General features: G+C 43.7%; 1 protein-coding gene across 1 annotated transcript in view; it reads right to left on the bottom strand.

Annotated features, from left to right (window-relative positions):
- LOC146191370 (gamma-aminobutyric acid receptor subunit alpha-6-like) overlaps positions 1 to 25,762 on the bottom strand; it is a 60,078-nt gene that overhangs the window by 4,828 nt on the left and 29,488 nt on the right. Inside the window, exons 3-8 of the mRNA XM_084599922.1 lie at positions 15,730 to 15,797; positions 12,964 to 13,184; positions 6,698 to 6,780; positions 5,272 to 5,409; positions 4,462 to 4,614; positions 3,868 to 4,100 (exon numbers count right to left, since the gene is read on the bottom strand). Of these exons, the coding sequence (XP_084456048.1) occupies positions 3,868 to 4,100; positions 4,462 to 4,614; positions 5,272 to 5,409; positions 6,698 to 6,780; positions 12,964 to 13,184; positions 15,730 to 15,797 (896 nt within the window). The remainder of the gene's footprint in view (positions 1 to 3,867; positions 4,101 to 4,461; positions 4,615 to 5,271; positions 5,410 to 6,697; positions 6,781 to 12,963; positions 13,185 to 15,729; positions 15,798 to 25,762) is intronic.

Below are 25,762 nucleotides of genomic sequence, written 5' to 3'. Positions count from 1 at the left end.
AGTCGATGCAGGCGCAGTCACTCTTCCTGAAGCTCTTGTGTTTAGAGATATCAGTGGCCGGGTAAATGAACCTTCGGTGGAAGCTAGCAAAATATGATTGGAAGATTGGTGGCTTAAAAGCAGAAAAGTGGCATAATGTTAGTAATGTAGAATCAAAAATTCAATAAACTGAATGATGGTATAGTTAACCAATCTAAAACAATAATTAAGATATAGGGGAAAAAATGAGCATGATAGCAACTGCTACCACCCCGTTTCAAAGGGGACGCTCCTATATTCCATCCCATTCGGTCCACCCATCCGGGAACAATTTCTACAAATAATTAGTAATTTACAGCGCCAAAACCAAGCTGTTAAGTTTGACTCAAATGTTCATAAATTGATCTTCAGAATTAAGCTGCATTAAAAATGGCCATCAACATCATTTTATGGTCCCTTTAGCTTTAGCCACATATAGAGTGTTCATAAGCGGAACAAAATGCTTTGATAAACCTGATAAAACCACGCGTGAGCGCGACCAGTCTGAACATTTGCATGCTTTCCGTGCTTGGGCTCTGCTAATTAGAGAGTAAGTGCCTCAGCTCTATCCATTTATTCTACCATTAATAACTCGAGAAATGTATTCATGAATAAAACAAACCATTTAAGTACGCCATGCAAATAGGATGCGATCCTGCATGCGTCTCTTTATTGATCTTCACGAAGCCGATGAATGTTGGCAGCTTATTATTCAGGCCACATCGTCCAAGAAGCGCCGTCCAAAATGAGCCGCCAGACTATTACGCCGCGCAAACCAGCTCTCAACGCTAGCTTGTACAGGCTGTGTTCTGAATGCATGCTGTTGGATATGACCATGCTTCCGCATTCTTGACTCTCGACGTCGTTACTAAGTAATAAGTTGCAAAAAGAAAACATATTTAGCCTATCTTGTTCCCAGTTTCCTCCCAAAACATATGAAAAAAAAAAGTGAATGAAACAATTAAACAAAAGCGAGCAGATGACGTGTAAGAACTAATATGCAGCACTTCAACGCAGATTGCAAAATAAACAAAACCTATTTTGATTCGGCGTACGAAAAAAAAAAATACACAGTATACTAAACACATATCATTTCCTAGTGTCAGAACTTAACGCAACGAGCGCAGACGCTGGACGGCGTTTAAAGACGGTCAGCGCTGAAACGTGTCAAGAGGCCTCGTTTCTAGAATATTTCCCGCTATATTAGGAATATAAACAAAAGCGAAAAATAAAATTGGACGAAAGTCAGTAATTAAGAGGAATGAGAATATAAAAGCAGCTTATTTGAAGGAAAAGTCACCCGTAAAAATGAAAGCGCGCATGATAAAGCAGGTCAGCGGAGGCAGGGGTCTTCGCCCGGAGATTTGGACGGCTGCCGTGAAACGAATTCGGACGAAGAAGCCAGGCACTGAGAATTCTGATTTCATCCCATACAACGCCAAAGAGCGAAACGGAAAGCTTGAATCGACTAGAAAACCAGCCGGCATCTTTAGGAACTGTGGATGAAACTTGACCCATTCTGCGTGGGAAGCAATGCTGAAACGCTACCCTCGGAGACCAGTTTTCTTGGCAGTAATGACACTACGTGGTGTACATAAAAACCTGAAGTTGGTTGGTCTGGTCTGGTTGGTTGGTCTAGAGACGCCGCAGTGAAGGGCTCCGGAAATTTAGACCACATGGGGCTATTTAACGTGCACTGACATCGCACAGCACTAAGGCGCCTTGATTTTCGTCTCCAAGGAGACGCGGCTGCCGTGGCCGGGATTCAATTCTGCATTTTTGGGCACAGTAGTCGAGTGCCCTAACCACTTCACCACCACCGCGGGGTTGAGAGCCTGAAGTGTTGGTCGCTACGCAGTTGATGCGCTCTATAAGCGATGCAGCTGGCGCCTTAGTGGCACGATCTGCGGAAGCATCGTTGAACGGACACCAAGCAGCTAGGAAAACCGCTGTAGATTAAAAAAAAATCAACAACAACAAAAAAAAAAAACAAACAAACAAACAAAAAAAAAACATTTGTGCCCCGACTCTCTAACTTTGAACGCCGGAAATTTTTTAAAGCTTTACATTAAATAGCAGGTATTGCCGGTACACTATGCATTACGGTAAAACAACAATAAAACTGATGAAATACAAATGGGGCTTAGGAAGAGGGGGCACGCTTCGGCAGCTTTCGCACCATTGCGACGAAATGCCGTGTTCTATTCGCCATCACCAAAAAATAAATAATCAAATATTTATTTTATAAGTATTTCTTTATATTTCTTTATCTTTTTTCTTCTTTATGAACGTGAAAATTCTTCCTTACCATCCTGATGCATCCTGATGCATCCGACTGCACTCCTGTCCCCGATATTAGAAGTATGCCGAGAAATGCCACCAACTAGCCCGTTCCCTAACGAGTGATCAGCATCGACAGAAAGTGCGTCGCCGATCCGATTAACCCCTTAACACTGTACACCCTATAGATCCCCTCCGGCACTCTTGGTCTTTACTCCAAGTTCCTCGCTAAATATCCCGCCACTTATCGTGTGGCTTCCCAAACTTCTGCGGTTAATGATGTTGTCGAACCCTTGACACTTTCATGTGATCTCTGCCGTCCTGGCCGTGAAACAGTTCGCATCAGCCCATTCAAGGTATATCACGACCCCTCTTTCTGTACTAGGCCTCGAGTCACCAGGATGGCTCCTTGAAACTGGCGTGCATAAGCGGCAGCACGTGATCACCGAGCGCGAGCTGCTGTCTGCCCTGGAACAGCCATCGCTCTAAACTGACGTCGTTCAGTTGCAAGTTCTTGGCGCGGCAAAAAAACAACAACAACCTAATTTTAAAATAATTAAACATTCGATTAATCGCTATGGTGAATATACGTAGCAACTGGCAGAACTGGCACTGTAGATGATAAAAGAGAAATATAAGAGCAAATGAGAGCGCGTACATTGTAACACCACTAATCCTGCAATTGCTCTCCCCCCCCCCCCCCCCCCTCCCCGTTGCGGTGCAGTGGTTAGGGCGTTCGACTGCAGGGCCACTACGGGATCGAATCCCGGCCTCGGCAGCCGCTTTTCAATGGATGCGAAAAGCAAGGCGAACGTGTGCTGTGCGATGTCAGTGCACAGTTAAAGAACCCCAGGTGGTCGAAATTTCCGGAGTCCTCCACTACGGCGTCTCTCATAGCCTGAGTCGCTTTGGGACGTTAAATCTCGTAAACGAAAACCAGTAAGCCTGTATGTCCTCTAGCACACTCCTTTCCAGGCCACGACAGTCTCTCTCAGGTGTATTTTCCTACTAAACGGACGGAATATACTACACTTCGGCAACAAAAGCTATTACTTTCTTAAATCGTATTTATTCAATGTAATTCGAGATTAAAGCACAATTTGAATCGCTGCACCAGTAGGATTGATGTTAGCAATTAGAGGACATTGAAACCCCAGTTAAAAAGCTTCCTAATTCCTAGAACTTGGCATATTTTGAACTGAGAATGAGCTTCCACTGCCGCCCATCTGTATTCGCTTTTCTAGTGATGAATTTCTACCTCAGGGGTTGAGTAACACGTACTGACGATAATAGGGATTTAGCTTGAAAGCATGCTACTCCCTTCTTACGCCTTCATTAAGTTATTCGTATTTATAGTGTAACTTCTAAAAACGTGCGCCACAGAAGCACTCCACAGGGCCTTCCTCAAAGAATGCCCAGGGAACAATGATATTGAACTTTAGTTAGACTTAAGGGCGGAAAATAATCTTTCTTAGTACGGCGCTCTGAAGGGAAGGCTAATTATGTGCGACCAGAATCTGCGCTTTCTTTCGATCTACCGGTTCACTGGAGCAATCAGCCGGTGATCACCTTGGCAAGCTCTCGGCGCTCTTCTTGCTGTGCGAGAGCTTCGAGTCGCTTGCGTTCCCGGTTCATCAGGAAGCGCTCGAGGTAGTTGACGCAAGCGTATTCCACCAGCGCCGTGAACACAAAGGTGAAGCACATGATGATGAACCAGTCCAGGGCCGTCGCGTAGTCGACCTTGGGGAGAGAGGCCCGGCCCCCGAAGCCCATCGTCACCAGGGTCAGCACGGTGGTGGCCCCTGGAGTGTCACTCACATGAGAGGAAGCCCCGATATCGACGCTAGGTATCGGGAAAATAGATCAGCTCTGTTCTTGTACAGTGTTGCCAAACGACGCACAGTTATATGCCTATTTTGTCACTTGCTGTTTCCATGAGTATACTAGCATTGCTGGAAGAGGCTATGTTCTATCGTTAGTGGCCGGAATCGGGGCTTCGTCTTTAGATTGTTGCGTAATCACAGCTCGAGTTCTGAGCATGAACACAAAGTGTAAACACATGAACATCTAGTAATGAGCAGCGTACGTTGTGTTCGTGTTGCGTGTAAGAGCCACAGCATACTGTTCAAGAGAAGGGGAGCAGGAAGAGGTGCTGTGACAGACCTACAGCGACGCGACCAGCGGCATCGCTGCGGTTGATCCAGAACGCGACCCACGAGGCACCGACGATCATGGAGCAAGGTGCGTAGATTTGAAGAATGAAGTAGCCGCGCCGACGGCTGAGAATGAACCGGGCCATCAGCAAAGAGCGAACTTCTGCAAAGACAGGGTAAAAAAAATGCAGAGTAGAAATTGCTATACATGCGTGTCTGCGTGGAAAGCGCATCACTTGCTCCTTTCGGCGGTAGAATATTACAATAGAAAAAGATCAGAGTTTCTTTCTTGTGGTCTCTTTGCTCGTATTTTGTGCCCTACACAAGTGGGATAGAAGCAGCAAACTGTGTAGCCACAAAGATGTGCTCGCATCACAGTGTGTCCAGGTTTATTTGGAGGCTCACAAGATCAAGCTCCCGCAGCATAACGTCTTTTCTGTTGTAAACGCCTTCGTAGATAATGACAATAGCAGTTTGATAACTTGTTTTAATTTTCTGAAAAAAAACAACAACAACAACGATGACGTCATTTTTTTTGTTTTTATATGCCACGAATTATAAAGATAAATGCTTAATCGTTCAAAAATGAAACGTGCCGAGTAAAAGTGAAATGTTAGAGAAAACGTTGCCAGACAAATGAGAGCTGTATAACCACAACACAGATTAAAAGCACACTCCCCCCTCCCCCCTTTCCTTAAAAAAAAAAACGATGAACATTTCTAGATTCTCCAAGATGCATGCTGAGTATAAAAATAAAGCAGTACACTGTCAACCTTCCTTGCATCTCAAATTTTGTTTCAACGCACAAAAACATACCAACCTCCGCCTGGCCCATACGTAGTCAGGTTGGTCACAGTGATGTTGAGAAACTCGTACTGGGACAAAGTTACGTCATGATTTATCACAACAGGATCTGGACCTTTCCATTTGAAGACCACTTCCTTCGATGAATAGGCGACTGGGAGAAAAAACAATTGCAAAGAAAGGTTATATTAAGAGAACAGAAAAACGAAATACTGCACTTGCTTTCGAGATGTGCTTATGCAACAAGCAGAACTTCAAGTGTTCTAAAGTTTTCGATGCTGGTTTTGTTTGAAGAGCAGTAAGATACGTCGTTGAGGGCAGCGCAGGTGGATCTTACGGAAACGCAGACTTTACTTGCGCGCTAGCGAATAGTGTTTTTATTGTTTTGTTTTAGGACAAATGAATTATTTGCTTGATTGAAAGGTGTCAACATATATAGCAAGTTCATTTTTTAATATTCTTAAATGCTCAGTATTGCTCAAGACATTGAAAGTGAACAAAAAAGTCTTCGAACGCTTTTTAGAGCGACTTTCCCACTTTGTGTTCCAAAAGTTGTCACTGTGCACGATACCGTCACAAATATCAACATCGCCAGGTAATAAAACATATAAAAAGCATAGCTGGAAAAAGCCCCTAAATTTGTCTGAAGAAATGCATAATTATTACCTGCAATACAGATCCGACGCACGTCTTTCTATCAATGTGCAAAGTGGCAAGTTCAAGCTACCAATCAACCAAACGCAACGGGAGATTCCAACATTTTGAAAACTGAACTAGCCTTGGATGTCGACGTTTTTCAATTCAGCTATATAATATTGCACCTTAAAATAAAAAATAACAATGTACTTAGCTAAATTACTTCGTTATTCAATATCAACTTTCAACTTTTCAAATGTCAACATTATAACTAGGAGGAGTAAAAAGATTTTACTACAAATGTGGCGCTTTAGCTTGTCATGAAAACAGCGTCTTTTTGCCGCAAAATCCGCATGTACATTTAGGAAGGTTTCATGGATTTTAAAAGAAATAAACATGTGCCAAATTCTTTTATACTCCCTTTGACATAATTGCTGGGATAGTGAGGTTGTTTCGTCTAAAGAAGCATCGAATGCTTAACCGGTTAGTGAGAGATTAGACAAGCAAGTTGCCGCAAGCACACGGGACAAAAGTGGAGAAACGCACTGAATTAGCGCTATAACTCGTAGCGGCTATTGTATCTGTTGTGAGACTGTTTCATCTTTCATGGGCTTCAAATTGTCAGTTACTCAGAATTTAGCATGAAATCAAGGCACAAAAATGCTTGAAAATCAGACACTGACGTGGCCTAGTGAAGCAACACCAACACGAAATCTCCACAACACTCATACACAATGAGCAAATATGTCCAGGAAACGAATTAGGAGCAGAGTCTGCAGAAACTTAACAGTGATTGCGTTACTTACAGCTTCCTATCTCCAACGGACAAGCCTGCGTGTCCAGTGGATATTTTCGTAGATGCATTGGGCAGCTAGCTTTAATGGTAAGCCTGCATAAAAAAAGAAGAACCTTAGGCAAGTAACAAGTTCCATGTTGTGGCATCGTGATAATCACCGGTTAAGCAAAACATTATCAGCTCGACTGGCAACACTGTCGAAACCCGAGCTTCAAACCGGCACCTATAATGCTCAAAATATGTGTAGGCTAAAAAATCAATGGAAGTTTGTTTGGCTTCTATTGGCTTGTATTGGACATTATGACGCTTAGGTAACCAAGGTCATCATGCGTTAAACACGTTGGTTCAGTTTGCTGTGTTCGAAAACAATGTTTTTTAAAAACTACCACAATAAGTTTAGAAGGTTGTTTTCCGTGAAACGAAAAAAAAAAAATCGAGAATGCATGAGAATTCAGCGACACATTTTCTCCCATCAGGATGCTTCGATTGAGTGAAAATTGTTCCTTATATAGACATACGAAATCTTTTCTTATTTCCTCAAGCTTTATGCACCATATTAGAACATGATTGACTGTGGGCTCATCGTCACACATTTCACATGTATGATTTTCTTGTTTCAGAAGGAAAACGTTGTGCTCAAGATGGGCGTTGTGCTTAAGAAAATGCAGGATCACTTCGACAATGGCCCTGCTGTAATGGCTCACTGATTACGGCGTTCGACTGCTGAAATATTGCTTGTGTTGGTTTTGTTATGATTGATTGAAATAAAACTTGAAAACAAAAAAATTGCAAAAAAAATTAAAACCAGAAGGACGCGGGATCAAATCTCAGCCGCGGCGGCCGTTTTTGAATGAAGGCGAAGAGCAAGGCGCTTGTGTACTCTGCGATGTCAGCGCACGTTAAAGTACCCCAGATGGTCGAAATTCCCAGAACCTTCAACTACGGCGTTTTTCACAGCCTGAGTCGCTTTAGGACGTTGAACTCCGTAAAGTCAACCAAACCGGACATCGACAGAGCGCTTGTGATGATTGCATGACTTCCACTTTTTGATAACAGGAATCAGATGTATACCTTATAAGTTCACTTGACAATCCCATGAGGACTTCCTTTTAGTTCTCAGTTTACTCTGCACGAGCTTTGTGCATTATTTAAGAGGCATGTTGATTTGTTTTATTATATCATTACGGGCCAGTGCCGCTCATTCATCAACGTTCTCATTTTTCCGGATTCTTACGTGTTTAGGAACGCAGCAGCACTTTAATATCCGTCCTTGTGCATAAGCTGTTACTACATTGTGTATGATGATCCAGGTATAACAAGAGAAAAAAGATGGTTTACACAATCACTGAACAAGGTTAGTAAAGGGGACCTCAGTTCGCAGGTAGAGCCAACGTTTCGACGAGTGGACTTGTCGCCCAGACGAAGACAAGTCCACTTGTCGAAACGTTGGCTCGAGCTTGGAACTGAGGCGTCCCCCCTTTACCCTTGTTCAGTGCTCCTTCATACATTGTGTTTGATAATTCCTATTGAGGCATCTATTGCATTTTTGCTGCACTGCTGTGAATGTCATGTTCGAAGCAGCATGTTCGAATAATACTGCTTTAATAGGTTTCTTTAGTGATCCCTTTACTGATACTGAGAAAGCATTGCATTTGGCAGAGAAAGTTGATGAGCACTGAAGTAATCGCACTGTTTTGTTCCATTTCTCCTGAATCAATGAACATCAGATGCACTGCACTTTTCTGACCATCTATGTAGAGTGCTCCTTATTTCTTCCAATGTAGTTCCCGTCTAGCGCTTAAATTCCTCCAATATGAATCGCATATAGTTTGCTTCTATAAAAGTGTGCTATGTGAAATCGCATACCGCAAGAACACACCACTATGGCGGCAGTGGGTGAGACTCTGCGAAGTATCGGGGACTCGTTCATTGCGCCTAATTCCCCACAAATTCCTTTGAAGCGCAGGAGCAGCGATTTGAATGCTCAGGCTCTATTGTTGATAGTGTTCCGGATGGTGGTGTTGTAACGATGGGATAACAGATGTATGTTGGAAGAAATTGTTTTCAGCATGTATGCACATGTGGCCATTGTTCTTCTTTCTGCAAGGGGTAGTTAATTAGTTTCGACGCAGATATTATTTATGGGCGACGTTACCGTAATGCACCCGTTGGAAGACGACCAAGGAAGAGAATGTTGTGTAGTCTAGTCGTTTCAAGCATGATGGTCTGGCTGAATCCTACGTTGTGATCCCACTACCTAAACAGGAGCATTCTAGAAAGCGATAAATTGACAGAAGGTATGTTCGATCAGAACCCTAGCATTTTTGTGCGAGACCTTTGAGAACATTTAGGGATCGAGAAATTTTCCTCTTCAGGCTGCTTATGTGTGCCAGGAACATAAGGTTTTCTTCAAAGGTGAGGCTTAGAAATTTGTGTTCGTGTTGTAGTGGTACTTCAACTTCATTTAAGTAAAGGGTGAGGTTTGTATATCAAGGGCAGAGGAGATAATAAGTTGTTGAACACGCTTTGTTAAACCCGCATTGATGGATGTCAAGAAGTTCCTAGGATGCGAAAACAAGCAGCCTAATATTCAGAATGGTTTGAATTTTTTTTCCAGAGACCTTTTAAGGGCTTTTGATCTATAGCTATTTGGAAAGGTTAGCGATTCCACAATTTCCAGGAATGGCACAAGCTTTTTTTTTCTCGTGTCTAATATTTTCTACATTATTCATATCTTGCCTAAATTATCTAAATTTGCGCCTACAAATCCTTCGAATAGGGGGACCAGAATTTTATGTTGTATTTCGTCAGGACCAGATTGTATCACATTAGCTATTAAAAGGTTCGTCACTGCTGCCACTTGCTGGAAGTTTGGTTTTTCCCTGTGACTTTGTATTTCCAAAATTATAGCGTGGGATCTGAGGAACTAGAAAATCTGCGGAAGTGTTAGCCCAGAATTTCTGCCTGTTCCTGTATACTTGTTTTTTGCATATGCGGGGTACCATGAGAGGAACTGTAAACGGAGCGATTGTGCCATTTACTTTGCGATCCTGCTTCTACATTCTATTCAGTGCGTTCGAGGTAATCATGGCTGACACACAATCATGATGATTTTTGTCAGTGTTGCGAAGGACGTACCGGGCTTTAGTTCTCTGCATTAAAAAAAAAAGCTCATACGCTTTGATATGCTCTATGTCACTATAGTTTTTCTTACTCTACGGTGATTTCAACGTACGAGGAATATCATGTTTGAATTTGGGGGATGCGTTCTTAGGAAGCATTATGCTCCAGGCTTTTGAGAGCTTGTCTTTGGAATTTTATCCTTTTTTTTTTTCGCTCAAGAGAGCTTTGCCTCTGCTGCGGCGGTTGTGAACTAGGAGCTGTATAGAAAGCTTGTCCAGAGGCACTTGAGGTGCGCGAAACGGCGACCGTGCATGTCAGAGGTCGACGGCCTGCTGAGCAGTTGGCAGATCTCGATGTGGTGAGCCACCACTGCGCACCGCATAGGTAAAGTTCGCGAAGTCTGTTCTCGCGGTGAAAATAAAACTGCGCTGTGTGGCTTGCTTTCATGCCTCTCGGAAAGTTATGTTCTCTTTTAATTTATTGCTATTCTCTTTCTTCCATTTCGGGATATACCTCGAGTGGGCGTCAGGATCTTCTTGGCAGTTTGCGAAATCTGATGAAGAGCTGCTCTCATCTGATGGATGATGTTTATATGCACACTTGGGGAAAGTTTGGCTGCCTCGAGAGCTCTGGATGCCGTGACCAAATTTGCGGCACCTGATTGATTAGAATTACCGTTTCTAGGATAGTTTAGGATGGTTTAGCATCAACCTTCATGCAACCTACTTCGGCTGATTAAGGCAGTTTACAGGAGTTGAATGTGAGTACAAAGTGCTTCGTGAGTATTTCCCTGTTGTCCATAGAACTTCTGTTAGCGCTTAAATTTTTATCGTTTACATTTTAGGCGCAGTAAGGGTGGCACAATTTTAATCTATACTGGGAGCGGCACCGAAGCAGCTGATTGCCGTGCTTCGTGTAGCAAAATTGGCAGCTGAGCTATGATGGATTGTTTTGTAGAGCAACATAATTCTTCATGTTTTAAAGCTACATTGTAGGCTTACATGTTGAGGAATGCGCAGGATCACTGCCGCAAACTTTTGTACGATAACCTTTGAGGTTCAGGAAGAGCAGTTCATGAAAATAATTACGAGGAGCTCACTGTAAAGCAGATGGTCGTGAGGCGACATCCATTGAAATTGTTTGGTGAATACAATGCGCAGAGCTTATGATATTGAAGTTTCGAGCACTATGAAACCATAACACTGATCTAGCTAAACTGCGTGGGAAAAGCACCGTACGATTTGCGCAATGAAGAAAATCTCGTACCCACTATAATGATAAACCGATAAGAATGACAGCTGCAAAAAAATGCAGATCAGTTCACTTGCAATGAAATATCCCATCTAACTTCGTGATTAGTTTGTTCCAATTTTGTCCAGACGATTGCTTTTCTAAAACATTTCTTCTGTCTTTACCATACAGGACGATAATTTTGTTAATTCGAGAAAAAACAAGTTGTATACTTTGAGCAGCCGCTGAAAAACAATTTCTTTTTGTTTGGTTTTTTGCCGTTTGTGCAAAGTAACTAACGCCTGCGGCCGCCATATTGGCAACATCATTGTGAGAGAGGGCGCGGTAAGGTTAATACATCTTCCTAACGCGTTCTTGGCAACGTGTTAGCTCTTTAGTCGCTATTTAGTCGTCGAAACAAAACTTCAGTCCCTGTGCGCACGTTACACGGGAAGTAAATCTTAAAAGCCGTCCCAAATCTTTCAACCTTGTGATCAAATTAGCATGTTTTCTGGAACTGGTTCTGCCTTCAATTGTGTCGCTATTCATTGCAAAAATACTGTTGAAACACAAAGAAAACAAGGACCACATTCGGGAAGCTCTCGTGAAGAGCAAATAAAATTTTTAATTGCGTCTATGTAAGCTGCTGTGAGAAACTTACTCCCCGTTTGCCCTTGTTGTGACCTCCAGATTATAAGCAAGGTCGCTGTTGTCGCGCTCAGAGTTAAGTGTACTCTTTGTGGCGGTTTTCTGAGGAATATGCTTTTTGAGGAGTGCAGTTTGAACAGGTATAAAATTAATGGGGCCGACGAGACACGCGTCTGTCGGCTATTACGAAGAAAATTTTAAGCGCTGTACGCAGAGCGAGCAACAGTGGCTGAAAATTATTTCAGGCACTAAACTGTTCCTGCATTCAAGGTAAGACGTAAAAAAATACACACTTGGGCAAACTGTCAGAGGCAGGCACAGGTAATCGCACTTGCAGTGATTTATTTATTCCAAGGAAGTGAGGCAGTTATACAAGTAATCGCATAGCTTCTCCTTCGACGCGCAGGAACGAGGTCCAAGTGCGCTTGTTATTGTTGGTATGACGGAGCGCTCGGCTAAATCGCTCCCTGATTTGTAGTGGCATTTAAATGGTTACGAATCATTCCTTAAAAAAATCTCCCATCTGTGCAACCATTCTCTTTGATCGCATATACTATGCAGCGCTTTCGCTATGTGGCCGCCATTATTCTTATCATAATTAGGAAGAATTTACGATGCAACATCCTTGCATCTAGGTAACTACATTGTAATTTATTCATGCCCATGAGTAGGGGTTTTACATTAGGGGTATTCGGCTCACACGCTTCAGTATTTTACTTAAATTGTTTGTTTGAATCGTTTCTGTTTACTAATAAAATGATTCGTGATTTTTTATAAAGGTTTGGTGATAATTTCGGAGTAAAATATTTTAGCAGCCTTTCTTGTTTGATTGCAATTTGATTACAAAGCAACCGAGCTGAGAGAAGAAATCTGGACTAGATAAAATTTAGAGGAGCACGGACATAGCTGCTGAATTGAGAGCCCTTGGATCCCGAGCTAGAAAGCTCCCTCTTTCTTTTGTTTTGTTTTTTTTTTCGTCTTTGGTTTGTCCCTCGTCGCATAGTTTATCGACAGAGCCAGAGGCTACACTATGGTTGCCAGTAAGTTACGATATTTGATCATCACTCGCCGAAAGCTGTGGAAATAATCTTGTGACAGCTTGCACGGGTATAGAAGTATTTAGTGACATGACCCCAAGAAACATTAACATTAAAAGAAGCTGTGGTGCCGGTAACGAATCCTACCACCCTGTGTTACTTCGTTTTAACAGCTTGGGCAGTGTCGCCAGGAAAGCACTGAACGATTAGCAACGCGTTTATCTAAAGAAACGCCTACCTCATGGAGTACATAAGCCGGCCGTCGGGGTACAGGCGGACGAACTTGTTTGGCACAGTGACCTTGTGGAGGTAGGAGCTTTTGCCATTGAAGAAGTAAGTGTCGGGCGTCCAGACGAGCTCGAGGAATTGCCAGCTGACCGAGAGCACCTTGATGTCACCCTGGAAGCTCAGCCTTCGGTCGTACCACGTCTGCCGGAAATAGCAGTCCATCGAAAACATCTGCGCACGAGTCACCGTGATGGGTGAGCATGCACGGCAGATGGTATGAAAATTCACACGGTGCACAGGTTCAATGTTGCTGTTGTCATACAATCTGGCGAGGCTGCACGCTGCTACCTGCGTTGTCATCTAGCGTTCAGTCATCGATAAAATTGGACAAGATGAGAAGGAGAAATATCACATTGAGAGAAAATGCTTATTGAGAGCAGGAATAGTCATGAGAGATAGAAGAGCGTAAAGGCTGAACGATCCAGCTGGCATAGTCTCCGGTTTCCTGGCAAACACAATAAAATTGACTAAACAGAACTAAAGAGAGGAGGATGAGCAGTAAAGCTTAGAATAGCGTTTGTAATTTGAAACAAACGAATCTAAAAATTAGTCTAAATTGGGCTGTTCTTTCTAGTCAGACACTTCTTCCGTTTCTGGAAGCTTGGAGTGAAAGGTTCCTTTTTTTTTTCTATTTTCCTGCGGACTGCTGAAGTCGAGACGATCAGGTTAGCACCTGCAACTCATTTCGTTCTTCTCTTATAGCGTACCGATATCAGTGAAGCAAATACCCCTCTTTACTGCGCCATCAGAATGTCATGCAGAGGAGAAAGACGCGCACAATTGTTGCATGTAGTATCCACACTATGTAAACGAAGGATATAGTCTTCATTTTACTATTGCTCCTATACTAAACTTTCCTGTTCGAAGCCGCGCGAATTAAATTGATTGATTGCCAATGAAAACAGTAAACTGGAGGAAAGAAGGTATCTCAAATAGAGTGTGCTGCCAAAGTAACGACTGGAGTGAATAGAAAGTAGAAATGCACTATTACACGAGCAATGCTGACTTGACTGATGCTGGGTTTTTTTAGCAAACACTACACGCGCACACTCGTTAAACTTTGTTTGCTTGCTTTCGGTACATGTCATAAACTACCATAAAGCGACCATGAGCACGAATAAATCAAAGTATTTTCTTGACAAGAATTGATTGTCCAGCAATTTCCGACAGAGCTCTTTAATCTTATCAGTTGGGGAAACTCCGGATCAAGAAAATTACTAGTTTCAGTATGCACTAATTGCACGCTTATGCAATGCTATACACGGTGGCTTCTATATAAGATCAGTAAAAGCTTTCACCAATTTTCGTCCTTATGTTCTGCTATTAATTTTTTCTTTTACCTCTTAATTATTTGTTGCGGCGCTATATCTCTATGAGTTTTTGTTATCGCATTTTTTCAACAGCTTCTATTGATAAGTGGCCACGTATTTATCAGCTATCCCAAAGTTTGCAACCTGGGCATAGTATAAGCTTTACCACCGCGGGCACCCGCACAATCAGGAAACACTTGAATTGCGACGAACTATACCTCCGTTTTCTTATACTTGGGCGCTATTAGAAGTTCTGCAACTGATAATGTTAAAGCACTCTCCTTTCTGGGCATGCTGACGCTTGTCCGCTAGTAACAAAAAAAGTGATGTATACGAAAATAGAATTGAAATGTTTCCCACCTAAAACTGAGAAAGACTGATTGCCGCCATTTTTTGTCTGCACGGCTGTGTAGCCTTCAGGATACGCGTCCAAAACTCGGCGTCGATGCACAGAATTTATTACCAGCCAAATCGGCTGAAGTTGTTAGAACGTGTACTTTTTTTGTTTGTCGCTGTTTTCTAGTTGCTAAACACATCGTTCAATTCAACACAAATAGAAGCACCAGCCAAAAGTTTGGGTTTGGAAAAAAAAAAAAAAAGAGACAAGACATTTAGGCTTATCTAAAGAAGGCTTGTTCACGAAAAACAACGTTTCCGGCGTAGTATCTGGTTTGCCCTGAGAATTACGAAGCCTATCGATACTGGCCATACTGGCAACTTTTCCCTACCGCCATTTTGAAACGCAACTTGATTGCGTAGAGTATTCGAGGGCATAGGAGAAAGGCTGGGTTTCAGGACAATGTAGGTGTTGTGCAGCCCATTAGTAATACCCGTATTACTAATGGCTGGTACTAATGGCATTACTAATGATATTACTGATGGCTACAACAAAACTGAACCAGAGGAAGGTCACTCACCTTGAGAGTGTTCGAGTTCTAGTCTAGATCAGTTTTATTAGAATTATTGCCAATGACTGAGACTGCACAGTGTAGTATTTCATTAAAGCCATTGTTCTAAACAATAAATTGGCTCAAGTGTGATCGTACTTTCAGTTTTATTTCAATGCCGAAGGAATTAACTTTCAAGCGATTCTCTCGTATTTGCGCTATGACATCTGTGCCTTTCAAGTGCAATGGTATACCGTTTAGCAAATTGCTTTGGTGAACTTTCAAAAGAATTGCTTTCAAACAGCGTCCCTCAGCCCTGATATATACATGATTTCAAAACAGAACTGAAGGCCAACAGCCAATGTCAGCATACTGCATATGCTCTGTCTGCCAGCGCCACCGTGAAAAAAAAAAAAAAAAAAAAAAAAACATATCGGCAGATACATTGAGTGGGCAGACGGGCGCAGTTAACAGGCATGCAAATGAAAATAAGTGGTCAAAATTAAATAGCAAACATACCATGTCGTTTTCTGACACTGGTCCGAAACTCCTGATCAGGATGTCTGTGCGGATTTCCGTTGGAGGACCTGGAATAAGGACCATGTTAGACGCTGGCTGGCGCCCCGATCTCTTAGTTTTAACAAGCGAAAACGCTCCGAGAAAACAGATGCGAAAGAATGCGCGCCGTGGTGAGGACATCCAACTCGGGCCGAAGCCACGAGAGAAAATAAACAGGGCTCGACGATTGCTCAAAATTTACGCAATACGTACGAGAAACCGAAAAAAAAAAAGGAGGTTATTTTTTAAAGCGGATTTATTACCCTTTCTCTCAAGAAGCACTCTTTCAGCTTCAGAGATTTTTCACCGGAAAGAAAGCAATTGCCTAATCTTTCTTTCCAATGCTTTCAAAGTATATTTGAAACTGCTCGAGCTTCATGCTATACAGTTCCCCCTGCAAAGCTGTCCACACATCCTCCACGTAAACAAATCTCTGCCTTTACAATTAGTTTTGTTTTCATTGTCGTAAATAAAATCGTGGGTATTAAGGCCTGATGAATACGAGGAGTTGGAACCGAGTATCTACTCGAGGTAAACCAAATACCGGCTCACAGCTAAAACTGCGTAGCGGAAGCCTTGTCAAGATGGAGACATCAATCATCCGGTCCCCAAACTTTCGAGCGTATTCTTCGCACGTTCTTTGACATTCGCCTCAGAAGCCTCCAAGCAAAACCTTTCAATGACCATCTGTCTAGCAGGAGCGAATTTTCGAAGCACAGTTAATCACACAGTGAAAAAGAAACATTGAAGTTCTTAATTAACTTCTCTAACCTTAGGTGTTTATTTCTATTGGCGCTTTCTACCGTTCGGAAAATTGTTCTAGTCCATGATGACCTTTAAAATTAGGTTGTGCTCACTATCAATGTAATTTTTAGGTCTTGGCGTGCATCCAAACGCGTAATTTTTTTTTATTCCTGGGTGAGCAGCATGGGAATTCGAAACATTTCGAATACATTTCGAAACAATGCATCTCATGATTAAATAAAGAATCAAAATTGGCTGACTGGGGCTTAAGTATCGTCAGTTGCGTACCGACGATCGTGATTGATTTATGTTTTTGAAATGTTCGGACATTCACGTAGGTGCAACTCACTGAAGCAAGCTCCCCGGAATGAGGATAGTCATTAACAGACTCGTATACTCTTTATTTCGGGAAACCTTTCAAAAACTAGCTTCCGCCTGCGTACTTCTCTACTGAAGGAAGATGCACACGATGTCAGTTTGTTTCTTTTAAGAGGGAAGAGGGGAGGGGGGAGGGGGGGGGGAGGCCCCCTATGCCTAAAACGGGCCCGTAAGTTGTCAGGAAACCATAATAAGTGCCTGATGGAGGAGATACTAAAATTTTCGCCCTCGCCTCGGGAGAAGAATATATGGAGTAAAATTTGAATCGTTATACCGGGTATCCGAGCTAAATGTAACCACGGTTGAAAAGCGTGGTTTACCCTAGCCTAGTGAAACAAACTGAGGGCTGTTGAAAGTCACGTGGCCTAGTCTGCAGCATGCTTCATTCTTCTAACCTTTTCTTTGAATTTAATTACTAATTAGGTAACTGTCTAATTAATGGCTTAATGAACAAAGCTGACAGCCCTGCAGAACTTGTGCTAGAGAAATGCGAAAACGTGAGCGTTGCTGCAGCACTAGACACGTCACCAATTTTTATTTCGAAATTTATTTTAAATTCTTCTTTTAATCTTTATTTCATGTGTCTGATTATCTTTTCCTTCGTTAAAACTTTTATTCGTTTATTTCCGTCGACGCCCTCCAGGGTCCTTGTGCTACATAAGGAGAATTATGGACGCGTTCACAGAAAGTCGGCGTAGAATAAATTTCAGCGCGCTCTACTGGGAATAGAAAAGATGGTATTTCGATTTCTGGCATGAATACGATTTTTCTTAAGTGTCAATTGATGAGGACGCGCTCTGGTGACCTGGTTTAGTCACACGTTCTGATGACACATTCGAATGATGTTATTTATGAGCCAGAAAATGCTTTCCAAATAAAAGTGTCTGCAGTAAGTTCGTCGTCAAAAACAACTGAATGGCATGTTTGCACCCAACTGCTGTGTACGCGAAAACGTTTTCTTTACCAACTTTCACCGATCACTCGTGCAATATATATAAAAAAAATGGTTCCACGTGACAGTGGTGCAGCTTCAAAATTGTACCTCGATGGAAACATCGCAGGTAGCAGTTTTTGTTTTTTTGTACAACTTCAATATTGACACTTTGTTGCTCAAGCCAAGAACAAAAAGTTAGGCAATTATCCCCTACAAATTATTCAAATTATTCAACTTTGACGAACGAAAACATGGTACAGACTAGGACAAGATACATTTATAGCTTTGAGTCGGTTTCATGAAGCTTGGAGATTGCGTCTTTTTAAAAGCTTAATTACATTTAGCAGCAGGGACATGCGATGTATGGAACTCGACAGGTGTGCCTTGTACAGTAAACTTTGCAAGCAATCGTAAAAAAAACAACAAAAAAACAAACAAAAAACTCCAAAGAGCATTGCTATTTCGATGAATCTTACCCGCTGCCCAATAAATAGAAAGGGACGCTATGGAACCCATCTCGAATGCATGGATGTAAAGAAAGTGTTTCGGCGTCAAACGGGGCTGAATTTGTGCACCAAATTTAATTAACGTCTTAGTCAAAAAAAAAAAAAAAGAGGTGAAACCGTAGTTCTTTCGAAATAACTCCTGGTTCAGAAGCGTTTTTCCTTTACCCCTAAAATCCGCACCTCACTCGGTGAAGGGAGGCCGGAGGGAGGGTCCTTCTTCTCCCTCCGAAATTCACGCCCTATGAACGAGTCATACTCATCCTGTGAAGCAAAAAAAAAAAAAAAAAAAAAAAAAACAAACAAAAACAGAAACGGCAAAGGAAAAGCTAAATCATAAATTTCCGGCCACTGACGTGGTACTTGCACATGGAAACATGGCACTGCGACATGCAGCAATGATGCCGTTGGGGAAGCTTTTGAGTGCGTACACCAGGGTGCGACTTTGGGCCTCAAGGTAGAACACCGGCCGCGGAGTGAAAACCGAACAGGTCACACTGAATCCGCATGGCGTGCATGCGCCCAGTGTCGGCGCCGCTTCCGGAGTACCTCGCTCCGGCGCTGCAGAGCCCTAGTCCCAGGTCAGGCGAGCCGCGTCATCCATCATTCCTCCTGGTGGTTCAAGAAAAAGCTTCTGTGCTTCCTCAAATACTGCACCTCGAGAACCGCTGTAGAAGACCGAGCAGCGTAGAGTATGCAACGTTCCGTTAGCGCCTAGTTCGTCGCCCCCCTCGCACAACCTTAATTTTAAATCTCGTCCTTCGGTGGATACGGCGCCGAAAGGAGCAATGAAAGATACGCAAGTGTGCTACAAACATCTGAAGAGCAGCAGAAAGCATGCACGATTTGGAAGACGGGTTAATTTTAGGCAGCTCAGAAACACTCCAAGATTCGAGCAGAGATATCAGTAGGGCGCAGCGGCCCCTGGCCTCGCGTTTTATCATCACAAAAGCGCCTACAGAAGTGGTGGTTGGGGAATCAAACACGCCGGACTCAAAATCAGCAAAATAAGTGGTGCACTGGTTCTGGAAAGAAACCGGCAGAGAATATGGAAAGGATCCGGAAAAATAAAGCGACGCTGGGATCAACTTCCGCGCCAAGCAGACTTTCGCTGGTGTTTGTGTTCACAGAGGAAAGAAATAGAGGGGACGGGTAGAGGCGTGAGAGAGAGAGAAATAAGGGGTTCGAGTGGAGTAGGCTTTCTGCCGGCCCCTCGTCCAGGAGTGAATCACAGTCCGCAACGCTGTGGCAGACTTTCGGGAGATCCCGTTGGCTAGGCGCCCGGGCTTGCGGGGGATGCGTGGGGGGGGGGGTCGCGCGTGTGATTAATCTGGGCACGGGCATCAGAGACCGGGGCCGTCTCTCCTATTTTTAAGATGATGCACGAGTGAGGATTTGCCGCCCACTCACGCGCCTCGCGGAACCGAGAGCACGGTTTTCAGTTCTGCGGCAGGCCGAAGTCGCAAAACATGGTCACGCGTCTGAGTGTCAGCTCCTCGAGGATTGAGCCAAATCGTGAGCCTCGAGAGTAAGTCATTTTGTTTAGGAAACGGGACAGCTATTGCGAAGTCAGTTACTTCGTGATCGGAATGCTGCGCGTGAAGTGCTAGGCGCCGCGTAACTATTTGGAACCAAAAGATAAACATTCACAGATAACGCTTCCTTAACTTCGGCCAACTCTATTGGATAAACAAACTTCTTGGAAGGCTTTAATTTTTTTTTTCAGTAAACCTTGTCGGGTAGTTAGTTGATTATAGATGCAAAGAAGGAACTGCGCGAACGAGGCACGGACGGAGAAGAGACGATGTGCACAGAAAGGCTGACTAACACATTTATTTCACGAAGGAACACAAAACGTACGCGTAAGCGGCCTCACCATCTCATCTACAAACTAATTGAAAGAAACTCCGCCACATGAACTAGCGCCCGAACGACAATACTGATTTGCTTGGAAAATTGTCGCGAGCAGCACAGATAGCCACAAACAAGACTGGACAACGAAGACATGAAAGAATATCAAAACCCTAAAATTGCTATACAAAATCACACTTCACTGCCTCACGAAATGAACAGTGACATCCATCAGAAAGCCCCAAAGATACCTAAATTGTTAAAAGCAGACCTTGAGACACAAAAGTGGACAAGCCTCCAAAAGTTAACAAAAAAAAAAAAAAAACTATCGTCTGCAGACAACGTCAAAGAGCAATAAAACCGCGAAAAACATCGCCAGGTCGCAGCCGTACAAAACAGGGCTTCAGCTCAGGAAAGTAGTCATTGAATAACAAAAAGTGAAAAAAAAAAAGCACCATGCCAGATTATTTAGTTAGGCACCAGTGATCTAAATGGCGGAATACTACTTGCAGACGGAAATAAAACAGGAATGAAAGACATTTAAGCCGCTCCGTTAAGGCGTAACTTTGAAGAAGAATCGTTATTGGGTCCCGTCTGCAGCTTGTTTTTCGGATCATCGTTCGCCTAAACGTGTACCTTGTTATATTTGTGCCTCTGTTATCTCATACGTACTCAGTGACATACAGTCGTAAGCTAACACTTTATGTTACAGAGAACCCGTCATAGATATAACGCCCGCTTTAATTAACTATGCTGCACGAACGGGTCTGCACCGCCTACGATTAGAGCGCCTGTCTCGGGATCTCAGAATCCCGGTGGATTCTACTCCTACATAAAACTAGAAGCCTTAGTTGGCAGCTCCTGCCACGTTATATAGTTTTGTGATGTCACACGAGCCGCTGACCAATCAGTGTGCGACCGTGTCACCTGGCATCAACCACTCGCTTTTTTGTTCGTTTACAACACTGCATGTTCTGGAGAATGAGGACATAAGCACGTCTATTAAAGCGTGAATAAAATAAGAAAATAAAGAGGACACAGGAGTAGGCGTGGTCTCCAAGGAACCGCCTCTTCGTCGCTTATGAATAAGAGAGCACACGAGTTTTCAAAGAAATACAATAAATTTTATTTTCCACACTCGAATTCTCCCTAATAAGTCCAAATGAGTATGAATCTCTGGCAGTGAAGTTTTCCTGACCTCTCTCTAGGCATTATGACGACAGCCCGTCATCCACAAGCGTTGTGTACGCTGTGTGCAGTAACTTCTAGAACAAGCGAATGTGCCAACGTGAGCTAACATCTCTGATTCCTCGGAAATCTTAAGCTTTAAGCTCCATAGAGATCGTTGATAATCCAAAGCTTATTAATCTTAGTCTCAATGCACAGCCGACATCAAGTCAGTCATCCTTACTTTATTTCCTTTCAACGTTGTTCTCAATACGGTACTGTTATGGCTAAGGGAACGTGCCACGTCCGCGTCAAAAAAATATAAGTACGTTGTCCCTATGCTGGTTCGCCAAGACCAAATTTCCGTTGCTTGCAAGTTGCAACTTCGTTGTGGTTTGGTTTCGTTTGTGATTTTAGAGAGCAGCTCCTTGGCGCCCGTTCCTGCGTTTCGCGTCGCCATCGCTGTCGGCGTTGTCCCTCGTAACCAGCTCCACCACCGCCCTGGAATGCTACTTGGTGTAAAATTATAATGTGAGCAATTCATAGAGCTGGTCTTTGTGAGTATTCGAGTTATATTTGAAAGCTTTGTGTGGAGCCGGTAATTTGTAAATGATCTTTAAAAAGTGGTCCTGGCGACCAATCGCAGCTAATTCGGGCGACACATAACCGCGTCCATGCCTGCCCACTGGCGTCAGTGGGGCTGCTGGGCGCGCCCGCACATTGGACGCTCCCATGTTAGGCGAGCTGCACCGTGGACGGGTGGGGCGCCCGTCGCGACTTGTTTTATTTTTTTTTTTCTGGCACGCGGGAGGGAGTTAAGCAAAGGGAGGAGAGGAAGAATATCGTTTTCGATCACTCATTTGTTCAGTGCTAATGGAGCTAGATTAAAAATATTTGCGTTGGAGAGAGTATTGAGGGGAAAACTGTTGCTAGTGCGCGTTTTACAATTCTAGTATATAGATTTTCCTGCGGCCTTTAATTCTCGCTTTGGACGAAGCCCTGGGTCATTAAACATCGAACTGATGAGATATATACACTGCATTGCCTCTCGCGTCGAAAATGTCTCACTCAATCTGCAACAAGGAAGCATTTTGTCGAGCTTTTTTCCTTGCTAGATCAATAACCGTGTGGGCTTTGCTATGCGGCGTCACAGAAGCTAGCAGCACGTTGACTCGGGTTAGTTAAGAGTTTGCAAAGATATTCTTAACGCAGAGAAAAAAAATGAAGACGAGCTGAACAGAAATTCCACCTGCGCAATCTCATCTTAACTGCCCACGAACGACATGCCGAGGTAATGAGCGTATTATTTAATGATTCGGTCTGTATTATGGGGTTTAATTTCTCAAAGCGACTCAGACTACGAGAGACGCCTTAGTGGAGGGTTCCGGAAATTTGAATGCGCTAGGTTCATTAGTTGCGGTGTGCACAACAAGAATAAAATTAGCTGAAAAAGTGTTCAACAACAAAATAGCCACAAAAAGTGTAAAAGAAGAGCTCCACAGCTGCAGGTGTAAGATTAATAGCGTTAGCTCCAGTTTTAAACAACTTAATTCTACGTTCTAACTTCGAAACTACAATACGTTTGGTACTACCCGCACGTAGCTTTGGGGAAACATGACGTCGCACTCGGTGAATCAGGCCATGGACTCTATTGCGTGGGTGGTCACGTGGTAGATAAGAAATTATTTGCAATGCTGTAGATATGATCACATGACTTGGCCGCCTGCTTGAATCTGAGAGTGACGCAGAGACGGACGAGAAACCGGCAAATGAAAGTAGTAAAAGCTAACGCTTTTAAGATATGAGGACACTTAAGCTCCAGCTTGCCTTTAAGGGCATCACGAGACAGCGTTAATGGTTTAGAACTCTTTGTCGGCTACTCTTGCGGTGTCACATTCGCGTGCATGCACACTCCTACTCGAGTTTAATTTGTGCCTCGGTTTAGTCCGACATACTGTTTAGTTTACGGCTGGGCTGTGACTGTGTGTGGAGCCAGCGAAGCGGCGAGTGGAACGAGGGCATGTAAAACCGATAACCTTGTCGTAGGGCCCTCCTCCTATCAAGTATGGTGCACCACTTGCTCTTACGCCGTCTTATTTACTGTCATTTATATCAAAATTGCGACGCAACCGTTCTTTGCGCAGTGCTTGATGGTGTCATACCATTTCAATTTCGATTTAGCATTATCTTCTAGACACGTTGGAGGCTAGTTTGCGACGGGGATACGAAAGGACAAGGTACCTCCAATTGTAGGCCGTGCAATGAACATTAAAGACTAACACTTCGCCAAACTCTGTAGCAATCACCTAATCCCTCACTAAATCACTACACCATGCCAACTATAGTAGAGTCGATCCCAGATATTTCGAAAGCGGATATATAGAGTTACTGATTTATCGAACTTTCAGAATAGACCCTGGAAAATCCCATGCCAAAATATATGAGAGGAGTTCGTTTTAAAGCACTCTCGTTCTACGAAACATTTGATATATCAACCTGCAGGCCTTGCACCTGCAAGGCCCTCTCATCTTAATGGGGGCTTCGTGATGATTTTTCTTACTTAGAGCCGGGTCTGCTGCAAAGCCTTGTGCACAGCGGCTTGCAATGTGAATACGGCAAAACCGCTTGACGAGACGAATGTCGAGTCCACTTCAAAGTGGCCTTCAGACTGCCGTGCTTGTTTTCAATGCGGCACTGTTGTCGTGTGGCGGGGCCAGCTTTCGATGCACAAGTATGTCCAATGATGCCATCCTAGTTGACGAAGGCTTGAGCAAACTCTCGCATGGCGAGCTTCGCTGCTGAAGGATACGCATGAATCAACTACACAACATTTTAACTAAACTCTTATTGAGCTTAAATTATTCCCGTAGCAAAATGAGACATCTTAAGGTAAGCAGTGACATTTAGAAAAGGCACCGTCCACAGAACATTTCATTGGAACCTCAACGGTAGTTGTGCCACGCACCACGAGAGGCGAGCAGTGCGACATCCGAGCCTCCGATCTGTCCCTACAAAATATTTGCAGCACGCGCTTGCATCCTCGGAGCGACACGTAGAGTTGCGCACTCTTTGACACCTGGTTCGAGGTGACTCTTTGGGTGCGAGTGCGCGCGCGTGCCCTCGTCGAGAGGTGTTCTGCCAGTATGCCGGCAGGCAGGCTAGTGCTGCAGGAAGCGTGCATCGGAGCTCACCTGTCGGCCTTTTTTACATACCAAATTATTGATTTGGCAAGTGTTAATCAGTTTAAGCGAAGTTAAAGCATCGCTATGCTTTGTAAAAGAGCCCCCGACGCAAGTATGAAGCCCCGCTTTAAATCAGCATTAAGAGCGTATCTGGGTGGCCTAGGGGCAGCGTCTCTAACTCAAGTCCAGCTGTCCTGGAAGGCTGAATTCCGATCTCAGCCTCGTCGAGTGTAATGCCCTAGTTGCAGTGTCTTCCAGCTCAGCCATCTCATTCCGTCTCATGACGTCACCCAACCCGGGGATTAGTCAATACACAACCATGTCATAGGCGAACTATCATCCGCAGATGCATGCCTATGATTTTTGGTTCACAAAGGCACCAATGCCAACACTGGATTTTCTAGAGAAGGGTGCATTTAACGCTAAAATGAAAGTAAATGGGATCTCGCTATTCAGTGTTCGAAGGTCAGTTGTAGTCTTCATAAATATATTGATAGGGCATAATCTGAACTATTTAGTCGATGCAGACAGATTATTAACGAATCCTGTCAAGTCCAGCGCCGTGTGATGCCGAGTTAGTGTCGGTTTTATCCTCGACAGGCCATGGTGGCTCACACAATCGGCTATTGAATGGGAGCACCAGGGTTGGAACCCAGCCTCAATGGCCGCATTTCGCTGGAGACAAAACGCATATAGTGTCCGCGGGCTGTGCGATATCCGTGCATGTTAAAGAGCTACAAGTAGTCTAAATTAACCACGCGGCGCCTACGAGGGCGCCTTTCATTGCCTGAGCCACTTTGGACATTGACATCCAAATAATGGACGACCGCTTATCGTCATCGAAGAAATATAGGGTAAGAAAGTTGGCAAACGCTTGCGTAGGAACATATGAGAAGCGAAAGCTAGCAAGAAACTGAAAGGCAAAGCACATTGAGAGTGCTTTGTCACAGTAGGAGGATGAAAACGAAGACCTACGTAAAGCCGAAAATTATCCATTAAGACACGGCTGATGTACGACCACTTTGCGAGCTTCGCGCTCTTATCGGTCGCCATAAACGACCAGCGATGTCGCAGATAGCGTCTGTTTCAAAGCGTGGGGGAAGAAACAGATTGCAGGGGGCCGGATGTGGACAAGCAGCAAAGACAACAGACGGCTGAGAATGCCGCCGGCTGCGCGGGACGCATTTAGCCTCACCCTGTCTTTTCGACACGGCAATTTAAGCACTTTGTGGGCC

Source organism: Amblyomma maculatum, chromosome 4 (genome assembly GCF_055883805.1).
Source record: "Amblyomma maculatum isolate TAMU_Amacu chromosome 4, ASM5588380v1, whole genome shotgun sequence".
NCBI classification, from domain to species: Eukaryota; Metazoa; Arthropoda; class Arachnida; order Ixodida; family Ixodidae; genus Amblyomma; species Amblyomma maculatum.
Note: the sequence above shows the minus strand (reverse complement) of the source record. Positions and strands in the feature narration are given on the sequence as shown.